This window comes from Danio aesculapii, chromosome 14 (genome assembly GCF_903798145.1).
Source record: "Danio aesculapii chromosome 14, fDanAes4.1, whole genome shotgun sequence".
NCBI classification, from domain to species: Eukaryota; Metazoa; Chordata; class Actinopteri; order Cypriniformes; family Danionidae; genus Danio; species Danio aesculapii.
This window is the reverse complement of record NC_079448.1, coordinates 25348481-25361085: the sequence shown is the minus strand read 5'-3', so window position 1 is coordinate 25361085 and position 12605 is coordinate 25348481. Positions and strand designations below refer to the sequence as shown.

The window sequence follows — 12605 nt, the reverse complement described above, 5'->3', positions numbered from 1 at the left end:
CGGCCGTTCAACCTACGGTCTGTGTGAGTCCTAATGCCCCAGGAAAAAAGTGAAGGGGTCACCATATTGTCAGTGGGCGATGTCTTTTAGATAAGTTGTTAAACCAAGATCCTGACTCTCGGTGGTCATTAAAAAATCTCATGGCATTTCTCGTAAAGAGCAGGGTTTGTAACCCCAGTGTCCTGGCCAAATTCCTTCTATTGGCCTTTACCTATCATGGCCTCCCAATCATCCCCATCCACCGAATTGGCTCCATCACTGTCTCTCCACTCCACCTATAGCTGCATCCAAGTGATGGAGGGGGTCATGATTGTGAAGCGCTTTGTGTGTATGGCCATACACAATAAATGCGCTATCTAATTACACATTACATTACATTTACATTAGATTTAGATTAGATTACATAGATTTAAAATACAACAACATATAAAAAATATTTAAAGTGTACTTAAAAACTTTTAATTTGAAATTATTACATTGTGCACTTTTTCAAAGGATGTGCCCTTGGGTGCACTTGGGGACGTTTTTTTTCATTATCACTTCAGTAAGGAGCTTTTCAAAATATACTTTTGAGATTTAATATTACTAGAGCACATTCAGTAATTCAATAATACAATATTCAAATAAGCATTAAAATTCCCCCATGCTTTAGATAACTCTCAATGACTCAAAATACATTTAATTGGTAATTTTCAGCATTGTATTAAAATCTAAGTTATTAATAATCAACATAATTAAACTTGCAGTACATTCTGAAATTCTCAATGCGGGAGATCCTGTCTTTGTGTTCTGCCAAAACAAGGTATCACGGGTCGCCTAAAAATACTGCCTCACTAGTCAGCTCACTAGCTTTGGCACACAGCAGAGATAAAAAAGAGAGACACTCACTGGGGTTTGGTGGAAAGAGTGTGCAGCTCTTGCAGTGGATGATTTCCTTCACTATAGGCATGTCTTGCGAAACTGGCGGGGGCACAATCCCAAGGCCGGGCATCAAGGGGTTCATTGGAGCAATGCCAGTCATCATACCAAGGCTGGGGTCAAAATCTATAGAAACACAAAGAGGACATCACAAAGGACTGAGTAAATAAAAGCCACTTTAGCCTGCATGTTGGTACCATTACGCTGCACACAAATTAAAGCTATGAGAGCTAAACATTCGCTCTCACAATAAATAAACAAATAACTCTAATACATATTTAAAAGGCTTTCCGAATGAATAGGTTTTTACTGACTCATTCCCCCAGCTGTTTGCCTTGGCTTGTTACTATGCGCGAGTGGTCCATCTGTGGGCAAAAAAAGAAGTGAACACTGGCTTTCATTTACAGGTATTGGTTTAGACTACAGCTGCATGACAGCATGGAGCTCTTTGAAATGGAAATGACGGAGCCCTCACTCTCTGCGGTCTCTCCTGCACCTGTGGAGAGTTTATAAGTCTGTCTAACCTTACTAAGAGCACTCCACTAGCATGCTTCAAAAAATTTCCCCTATTTGCAACCATGCAATATAAACAAGCTCTGTTTCTGGCATGAGGGTGGTGGTGTAGGAGTGGCCAAAAAGTTGAGTGAGAAAATGCCTCTCACTACAAGGAAATAAAGAAATAACTCTTTCCAGGGTGGTTTTACAATCTACATTCTCTCTATGCTGTACTGTAATAAAAATAAAAATGAAATTAAGTATAAAACGTCTTTGTAGTATGCCATCTTGGAAAGCATAATGAGAGAAGATGATGCAAAAAAGCAAACATGTCTAAAAGTAAAAACCTATGAAGTGAAAATCAAACTATAAATAAATGCATAATACTTTTGAGCAAAGAACATAACACATTTTAGGCTTATTTTTTTATCTTACATACCTATAAAAAGATAAACAAACATTTTATTTAACGTTTAATAATGCCTTAAATGCCTATAATATGATATATTGTCTGGGTTGGTTTGTATATTATGCTACAAACACTTTGTAATAAACTGCCAGTACATTTTCTGTTAATTTACAGACTTGTTTCTCTATATATTCTTTCTTATACATTATATAAGAGTCCCATACCCATACCCGCAATAATTAAAAGAACACTCAACCCATCACCCAAAAGCAGCACTAATATTAGGGTTGTCCTGATAAATTTTTTTGCCCTCGAGTCTGAGTCATTTGATTTTGAGTATCTGCCGATATCGATATCACATGATCGGATCTGGACATACCGAACTAACATCATTCCAAAAGAAATACGTAAAATACTTTAAATAATGTCATGAACTGTTAATAGTTTCAGCTGACTATGTCGCTAATTTTAAATCAAACACAGAAGTCTCTCTCGTTTGCGGAACTAGAACTAGATTACACTGGAAAAAAGTTTTTTTTTTCAGATATAGCAAAATACACAAGCAATGTTACTTGCTATTAGCTAAAAAGGTAAGCTGCCATCAAAGCTTAAAGTCCCCAATAAATCAAATCTAACCACACTGATTTTGTTAGCTCAAGTTGCTAGTTTTGTGGTGAACAATTAATCTGTGCATGTCATTAAGGACAAAAAAAAATGTTTGCCCTACTAATCTTTAACTCATTCATTCATTCATTCATTCATTCATTCATTTATTTTCAACAGCTTTTCCGGGGTCGGGTCATGGGAGCAGCAGTCTTAGGAGAGAACTCTAGACTTCCCTCTTCCCAGACACTTTCTCTAGCTCCTCCAGGGGGATCCCGAGGCGTTCCCAGGCCAGCCGAGAGACATAGTCCCTCCAGCGTGTCCTGGGTCTACCCGAGGCTTCCTCCCTGTGGTACATGCCTGGAACACCTCCCTAGGTAGGCATCTAGAAGGCATCCGAAACAGATGCCTGAGCCACCTCAGCTGACTTCTCTCGATGTGGAGGAGCATCGGCTCTACTTCGAGCTCCTCCTAGGTGACAAAGCTCCTCATCCTTTCTATAAGGGTGTGCAATGCCACCCTGCGAAGGAAACTCATTTCAGCCGTTTGCATCCGAGATCTTGTCCTTTCTGTCATGACCTATGCCATGCCTAGGCCATGATGGGGCCCTAATCTTTAACTGAAATCTGATAAAGCATTTCATGTATTGTTAGAAATTGGGCGTGGCTAACATACCCACGCTGCTCCAACTGTCACTATTGACAACAAACAGAAATGGCGAGCAGGAGGTGTCCGTTATGTTGAAATAACTCTCCCAAAACCGTTTCCCAATCTTTCTGAATAAAATGCCTACTTTACTACATCCAATCAGCTTGCAGTAGAAAAAACAAGCAACATCCACTATCGTATCATTTAATTTTGTTTCTCTAGAAATTGCGTTATAATACATGAAAAAGGAACAATCACAACTCAAGGGGACTTTAAGTGTAATGCAGGTAAGAGATGGTAGCACCAGGTTGAGCTCAAATCTTTATTGAAGTTATGATAAGAGAAAAGAGTCGAGTGCTCGCTGTCCATCAGTTGCCGCACGATTGCCTACAGGACCCACGTTCCTGCCCGTGCCTGTTATTACCAAACTGCACCCGAACCGCAAAAGACAAAGGAATAATTATTCCACCCCTTACATCAAATATTAGTGGTTCACCCATACCCACCCACATGTAGGACTCTTGAATTTTCAACATCAAAAGTTGACAGAGCTGACATGATGACAAAGTCCCATGATGGAATTCACAATCATAAATACGAAGAAAAAACTTGTGAATCACAAAATAAGGAAATTGTTAATTAACATATATTGTTTTTTTACAGTGTACTTAGAAAACATGCCTTTATTTACTGGCATTCTACTTATTAACTTTCCTGGAAGACCATTAATAAACTGCCCACATGTTAAAAACAGTCAATTTGAACTTTTATTAGTACTGTACGTGAAGCTGTGCAAACTATTTACTACATGTTTATATCAGTCAAGCAAAAAATAAATTAATTAATCAATAAAAATGCAGATGATCTGATTAATTTAGCACAAAATGCATTGATCTTTCATCACATCAGCAATATTATATGACAGATGAATTTTGTGTTAATGAAATTCATCAGAGGACATAAAACAGACAAGCTAAAAACTTCGTGAGAACTTCTTTCATAAGATCTGATAGTGCTTTAGTTCTTGCTTTGTTGACATTGAAAATCTGACCTCTTCCTGTTAACTGATGACTGTTTTCCCCTTTTTGGATTCGTTCACTAATTATAAATATTTGTACATAGTAAGTAGGGAGCTTGATGCCATTTTCATTTGTACCTTCTTTTATTGATTGTTTTTGTGGACCAGGGAGTTAGGTAAGAAAGTGTATTTTCTCTTCTTCTTTTTTTTTTTTTGCTGAAAATAGGGAATTTAGAGGGAATTTGAATCTCGATCCTTTTGTTTATTGTTTTGGCCTGGTCAGCTCCTGAAGTTGAAAAACAGAGATTAATTTCGTTTGAGAAAATTATTGTAAAAATAAAATCTTTATATATTTTCTTAAGCAGCATTGTGTGTGCAGTCTTTCCTTTCATGTTGCGTCATTACCCCTAGACGGGGCATAACAGGGAGGGTCAGGATAGAGTATGAGGATAAACTGGCAGATGTGTGTGAGGTGAGAGCCAGATCACGGCCTCTCTTGGAGATTTATTAACACAAGTGAGACAGAACCTGCAGCAAGTACAGAGAGAAGAGCTGACCGCCATATCATCAGCCTTAATGAGTGTGTTAGTATTGATATTTCTGTCTCACAGCAGCTCAATGGAAGCAGGAGATAAGATGGCTCACTGGTGTATGGATGCCATTGCTTCTGCTGTGTATTCTAGGACTGTAAGTCTAAATGAGTACCTTTTATTTACCTTAATACTTCTGCAAAATCCCATAATATTTGCTGAGACAAACACTAAAGGCAGTAAAACATCATTAACTTTTATTCCTTATGCCAATTATATCTACGCAAATTATGATTATGGGTAAATGTAAAACAGAAAATGTCCCAGACATCCTCTCACATCTTCCATTATATCTTCACTGATACTTTTACTCTTCCGAAGTTTCTCAGTGGGATTGGAAAGCAGTGTGTTGAGCATATTTGTTCCACTGGCCTTGTTCCGCTCTCATTACTTTCGTTCCCACTTCACTCATCACATAATCCCTCATTGCCCCTCGCAGACCAGACGGTACTCTCAAGACTGAGCTCAAATGTGTCACAAAGGCAGCAGCACCTGTGGATGTATACAATGGCTAAGCAATGAGCCTCCTGTTCCCTCACTCCTCTCAACCCTCAATATGTTGGACGGGAGCAGACCTTGGCTTCTTGTAAATGGTGAGATCCACTCGTCTCTCAGGGTGCATGTCCCCTGAAGCATTTTTGAACTGCAGAAACAGGAGTGCTGTTCTTTTTTCTGTTGTTGTCAATGGAAGCACTGCTTTTTAAAAACACTGGAAGTGTAGATAGTCGCTGATGAGCATTTTACACATTTTTTAAAAAGCTCCAACAGTTGCAGATGGACTTGTTGGTAAGGGTTTTTAGAACAGCACTCATGTTTCTGCAGCGCAAAAAATACTTTGTTGGACATGCACCATTACACTATGTCCTAACAACATGCGACGCTACAAGATATTGCAGACAAACAATAACACCACCTCACCAAACATGGAGCAATATGACAGAAACATTTAAATACAAGCCACTACACTCCCAACAAAATGGAAAACACTTTTTTTTTTTTTATATATATTATGGCGCCAAGTCATATTTAGTTAGGACACAGTGTTAAAGCTGATTTAAACTTCTGCTTCAAGTGCACGCATATGGTCCAATGCAGCCTTCACATTGCTGACGCGCACCTCTCAAAAAAATGTAACTGCACACCACAACAATACATAGCGCAAGCTCTGTGATTGGTCAGCTTGGTAGCTGTGACAAGTGTGGGCGGTGCTGAAAGCTGCGAGCCTGATGGAGCGAGTGTTTACAAGTGTCGAGTCCAGTGACAGAGATCCAGATGGAAAGTTTTGTTTTGTGTTAACCTTATGATTAAAGTTGTTGCACGTTGCCATGTACCGCCTCTGAAGGAGCGAGTTTTAGTTTTACTTGTACATTCAGAAAAAACAAAATACCCGCGAAGAAACTTGATACAGAGGAACATAACATAACCTACTGCTAGCTAGCACTTCGGAAGCATGCAGAAGTATAAATGCACAGCTACGCGCAAGGCATGCGCCGTGGGCCACAGCGATCCCTCGACGAAGAAGTATACCAGCCTTTAGGCTATAGCGCTAGTTACTTATCAATGGATGGGTTTTAGCGACGTCTTGCACCACTGTCTTCAAGTAACCAGAATTGAGCCCCTTTCTCTAGCACTGCCTGCTTTATATCACATCAGCAGCAAATCCTGATGAGTCAATCTACCCCTACTACAGTATAAAGATCTTCCAGCACAAGCCTCAAGCATCCGTGGTGGCAGAATCGGCTCGTTCCTTGTACTTGTCAGTAGAGGGCGAGTGTTTAGGCCCTCGTTACGCCTTTTCCACCAATATAGACCAGGCACTAGTTTGGAGGCAGTGCTATTGCCGGTTCAAGCTTGTTTGTCTGGTGAACATTTTAAGAACTGCTTAGCTTTTTCACAATTTAGAAAGCCACTGCAGAGCTAGGTCTGACATTGCTGCATACATGGTGCCAAATACAAACAAGGCATCAACAATAATTTTATAAACCTACATCAGCCAATTCAATGTGTCCATATTAAAAAATTATAATGTCTTCATCATTATGTTCTGCTGTTATTTTAAATGTGGCGCACAGTAAAAATAGTCTCAGGCTCTGATGCAAGCGGTTCTTACTTCGAGCCCAGAAAAGTTTTGTTGCCACTTTAGAACCACTTTTCCTGGTTCAGAGCCATTGCTTTGAACTAATTAAACTTGGAACTAGGCTCCGGCTCCAAACCAGGATTCAAACTGCCTTGATGGAAAATGGGTATTTGATCCTGGGTTTTGGCACCAATATACACTCAGAAATAACAGTACAATGGCTATCACTGAGTGGTAACTGTTCAGGTATTAACATGTACACTGGGGCAGCCGTGGCCTAATGGTTTGAGATTTGGAAATTTGTGATCGGAAGGTCGCAGGTTCGAATCCCATCACCGTCAGTGATTGTAGGTGGTGAAAGAATACCACCCTCAATACCATGGCTGAGGTAAGTCCCTTGAGCAAGGCACCGATCCCCCAACTGCTCCTCAGACACTGCAGCAATGGGTGTGTTCATGGGGTGTGTATTCACAGTGTGTGCTGTGTGTATGTTCACTGTTGTGTCTGTGCACTTGGATGGGTTAAACGCAGATCCACACATACTGAGTATCATCCACCTTACTTGGCCACATGTCACAACTTTCCTTTAGAGTCTGATCTTATCCTTGCAATATACTGGTAAAAATGCTCCCCATGTTGGCGCCAATAGTTTTGTGGTTAAGTGCGCCTGCTTATAGCACCATAGTGCTCACAGTGACTTGAATTCAATTCCCGGCTCAAGGTCCTATACAGACCCTGTCTCTCTCCTCTCAATGCTTTCCTGTCTGTCCCTCACTATTCTATCCCAACAAAAGGTGAAAAAAGCTGAAATATAAAAAATTATTATCAAAAATAAAAAATATCCCCATAAAAAAAAAAGGTATAACGACAAAACAAACTATTGGAATATGCAATGAATGACCACAGAAGCATGTGGTTTTGCATTTATGAACCTGTTTACTGATATTCCTTCACTCTAAATTCAATTTATATCAACAGTTGAGTGTTTCAAATAACTCATTTATGTGACCAGATGTGATTTCATAGAGTACCAATATTAACCATTTAATGTACAATAAATATGTACCTTTTAAAAAGTGCTGTATATGCACAGTGACTCTCTTTGAGAGTGCAGCAAGTTTCAAAGTGTTGACCTCATTCTTCATGTACGAGCAGACGCAGCCATTCGAATCTTTTTGGCTCGAGGCTTCCGGTCCCATTCACTTCTATTCAGTTTCAGACAAAAGCTTGTTCTGCTGCTTCAAACAGCTCGGTCTGCTTGATTTTGCAAACTAATATTTTCTTATTATATTATTTTGCTTTGTCTGAACAATCAAGCAAACACTTGTTTATAGAGGAAGTAGTTTGATCGTTTTCTGCCGTTTAATATTCCTAGCCCTTTCTCCCATAGACAACTTAATCAGAAGTTCTAAAACAATCGGAAAAACGAGCGCACTTCTGCATCGCAGATTCAAGGTCAATAGGGAAGGAGGTGGCTGAAACTAGCTAACATCTTAAAAACAAACAAGCCCCTCAAAGACAATATCTGCATAAACAAAAGCAAAATAAAATAAAATGTCCCAGGCCTGGTCCTCTCTCATTTTCCAACGTCTTCACGTTGTCTTCTATTCTTCCATATATGCTGCATGGTACGAGATGGTGTGTGTGTGTGTGTGTGTGGCGCAGGTGTCGCTCTTTAACATTTGCTCCATTTGGCTCAGGGCCCTGTCCCACTTGTCACATTAAGACTCATTACTGCACAGTTCCTTGCGCAATACTACTGTATGTTATCACATCAAAACACTTTTACCATAGTGCATGATTTGTCTTCAAGACTTCAAACCTGTGTAAAAAAGCTTATATGGTTCTGAGAAAATTGAACACATTTTTCTAAACTGATGTAAAACATGCCACTATCAATGTAATACCAGTTTTGCAAGAATTATGCACTTTCCATTATGCAATATGCACTTTCCATTAGCTTGGGTTGGTTTATCCTGCATGTTAAACTTTTTAGCAGTCACCCAATCAAATTGTACCCTGCCATACCAAACTACTATTATTATTATTAAACATTTTATGACTATGGCTTACTTGAGAAAAAGCAAGTGATATATTCACAGAAATGTCAAAGATGAATTAAAAACTAATATAGAAAGGAGGAAGTGTTTTTATTACAACTGTTGTCTGCTTTCAGATATTAGAAGAGATGACTTAAATCATCAAGAGTCTGATGAAAAGAAAACAATGTCTGCAAAAGAGCAGGAAAAAACATTCTCATTAGAATATCTGCTAAGTAGTGGTCCTATTTATCTACTGTAGCTCTATATGAATAAAGTGTTAATTATGTAAAGTTAGTTTGATTTCTTACAGCAATTAGCAGTTACAACTTTTGTGCTGTTTTCAAAATACTCTTGAATGATCAATAACTGCTATTTAATGAGAACATAACAAGCAAATGCATTAATTGCAATTGCATTGTTAAGAAAATGTGTGCGTGTGTAAAGGAACAGCCCTGATAATCAAATGGCATAAAAATCTGAGGATAAATCAAAGGATATGGTTTTGAAAGGGAAATATTAATGGCAGTCGAAGGAACATGGCAGACTATGAAAAACTTTAAAAAGCTGCACCTTTCGATCCCAAACGGAAAACAACCAGAGGCAAATCTTTGTGAATCTGCATATGTAGTGTGACCACGCAACGGAGATTAAATGAGGATACAGAAGTACAGCAGACGGAGTTAAACACGCTGCTGTGTAAGACTTGCATCATTTTCAGCCTAAGATTCCTTCATAATGACGGTGCAGAAGTGAACCTTCTAATATGAGGAATAATAATCAAAACACTAGGTGTGTGTCTGTGCATGTTCCAATAAAGCCTCTAAATAATAGAGTTCTTTATGCATGAAATTAATTATTCTATTTAGCTTATTCATTAAACAATAATACATTTATAAATGTTTCAAATAAATGCTGTTCTTTTGAAAAAAAGAGAAATAATAGCTCTAAATAATGGAGCACTTTGTGCGTGAAATTAATTATTCTATTCAGCAAGGATGCATTAAGAAATCAGTGACAGTAAATACATTTATAATATTTAAAACAATTGTATGCATTTTGGTTTGGTTTATTTAATCAATTCATATGTTATTCTGTCCTCATGTTAATGCACTGTATTTGATATTTACCTGTTTTATTTGCATATAAGACAATCAAGGGAAAGTACAAATGATAAAATAAATGAAAATTAAGTATATAAAATATAACTTTACAAATGTTCTGCAATAGAAAAAGTTATTTAAACTGTAAAAAATACAGTTTGAAAGTTTACAATTAATGTTTATACTCACCGGCCACTTTATTAGGTACACCTGTCCAACTGCTTGTTAACGCAAATTTCTAATTAGTCAATCATATGGCAGCAACACAATGCATTTAGGCATGTAGACATGGTCAGGCTGATCTGCTGCAGTTCAAACTGAGCATCAGAATCGGGAAGAAAGGTGATTTAAATGACTTTGAACATGGCATGGTTGTTGGTGCCAGACAGGATGGTCTGAGTATTTCAGAAATTGCTGATCTACTGGAATTTTCACGCACAACCATCTCTAGGGTTTACAGAGAATGATCCGAAAAAGAGAAAATATTCAGTGAGTGGCAGTTCTGTGGGCACAAATGCCTTGTTGATGACAGAGGTTAGAGGAGAATGGCCAGACTGGTTACAGCTGATAGAAAGGCAACAGTAAATCAAATAACCACTTGTTACAACTAAAGTATGCAGAAGAGCATCTCTGAATGCACAACACGTCAAACCTTGAGGCAGATGGGCTACAGCAGCAGAAGACCACACCGGGTGCCACTCCTGTCAGCTAAGAACAGGAAACTGAGGCTACAATTCGCACAGGCTCACCAAAATTGGACAATAGATTAGAAAAACATTGCCTGGTCTGATGAGTCTCGATTTCTGCAGCGACATTCAGACGGAAGGGTCAGAATTTGGTGAACTGCCACTTGAAAAGGATATTTTATTTAAATTCAGGAGCTGGGCAATGCTAACCAGCCAAACCTTAAGCTCTTGATACTTTGAAAAAAAATGTAATCATGTGTTTTCTGAGACATCACATATACTAAAATTGGTTTGATACAGAGAAGATTAGCATGGTTCCTTGTGCACAGATGACACGCAAAAATGTAATCATAAAAAACATTTATTTTCTACAAAATGGAACCATAAACTGTATAATTCCATTATTGGCAATGATAAACGAAGAGAAAAGCGCATAAAATTCTCCCATCATAACTCAAATCAAGAGAGATGACGTCCACATATGGACAATTTACACTGCTACTTTTATCTCTGCAAAGTCTAAAATTAGAATCGGGAGACACAAACCAGATTAAAGCACTATCAGAGAGAAACTTGAGTTGTGCGGATGCATCACGCTCAAATCAAAATAGCTCTCTGCCAAAGATTGTTGATGCAGTCTAGGCTGCCATTTCAAAGCCTTTTGTAGTCAATCACTCTGCTGTCTGAAATACCATCTACAAACTGTAAACCCCTGCAATCTATCTAGGCCAGGACGTCCTCTTAGTCCTACAAGACTTGCCTCAGTTAGTGTCAAAGTACAGAAGCCGCCATCCAAAAGAGACTACAACTTTGCCCTACATGAAGGGTCAGGAAGGAAGAAGCCCTTGCGAAAAAAAGAAAAGAATATAGATCCATGAGTGCAGTAGAAGACAATGTCAAGGTGAAGATCAGTACTGTTGGAGCTATGTGCTTTCTATGGAAGAGACAGAAATAAGGCTGTTTGGTCACATATTCATACAGTATACCACATTCACTGGAAACCAAATAATTATGACCAAAGGTATGTATGCTGGAGAATGATATATAGTTTGAGGTTGAGTTTCAAAAGAACGCAAGGCCAATCGGTCATCATAGATCCACCTACATTTATTATATAAAGCTTTTGAGTCATTTGTTCATGACAAATTAAGGGTTTAGGAAAAAAACAAACAAACAAAAAATAAATAAAGCAAGTGAACATGGTTCAAGTGATCATTTATTATGGTCCAAAATTCCTATTTAGGCGACCTCAAACGCATTCCACAGCACCTCAGTCAATTTTAGGGTTGAGAGAGAAGAAAGATGTGACACAATGGCTATTGCTGTTGCCTCATATCAAGACGGTCACTGGTTCGAGCCCCGGATGGGTCAACTGGCATTTCTGTGTGGAGTTTGCATGTTCTCCCCTTGTTCGCTTGGGATTCCTCTGGGTGCTCCGGTTTCCCCCACAGTCCAAAGACATGTGGTATAGGTGAATTGAATAAACTAAATTGTCTGTAGTGTATGTGTATGAATGCAAGAGTGTATAGGTGTTTCCCAGTGCTGGGGTTGCAGTTGGAAGGGCATCCACTGCGTACTAACATATGCTGGATATGTTGGCGGTTCATTCCGCCATGGCGACCCCTGATTAATAAAGGGACTAAGTCGAAAAGAAAATGACGAATGAGAGAAGACAGAGAAAGTAACAACTTGCAAGATCATCATGTACCTGTGTTTGTAATGTTTACGTAACCTGTATACGTAATGAGACTACATTTGATTATGTATTTAAGCTTTGTGTACACATGTATATATAATACATGTACATATGTATGTTTTACAGCACTCATACAGAACAAGTCATACTTTTTAGACTATTGTAAATGTTGTATTTACAATTCCACAAGGAGGTAAATGCTTTGTCTTACTATTATGGGAAAACTCAGAATCGTGATTAATTTGGTCATCAATGTAATCACAATTATTTCAAATGATTAAGAGTGGACAATAAGACCAAAATATTTTTGATTGATTTATTAA

At 38.5% G+C, this 12605-nt stretch overlaps 1 protein-coding gene and 1 non-coding gene across 5 annotated transcripts in view; one reads left to right on the top strand and one right to left on the bottom strand.

Annotated features, from left to right (window-relative positions):
- enox2 (ecto-NOX disulfide-thiol exchanger 2) overlaps window positions 1-12605 on the bottom strand; it is a 412131-nt gene that overhangs the window by 108616 nt on the left and 290910 nt on the right. For all 4 annotated transcript variants that reach the window (XM_056472047.1, XM_056472048.1, XM_056472050.1 and 1 more), the window contains one exon: window positions 889-1044. In XM_056472047.1, the coding sequence (XP_056328022.1) occupies window positions 889-1044 (156 nt within the window). The remainder of the gene's footprint in view (window positions 1-888; window positions 1045-12605) is intronic.
- LOC130241279 (U6 spliceosomal RNA) lies at window positions 10843-10951 on the top strand. The gene has a single exon (XR_008838846.1). It is a non-coding gene; the product is annotated as a U6 spliceosomal RNA (small nuclear RNA).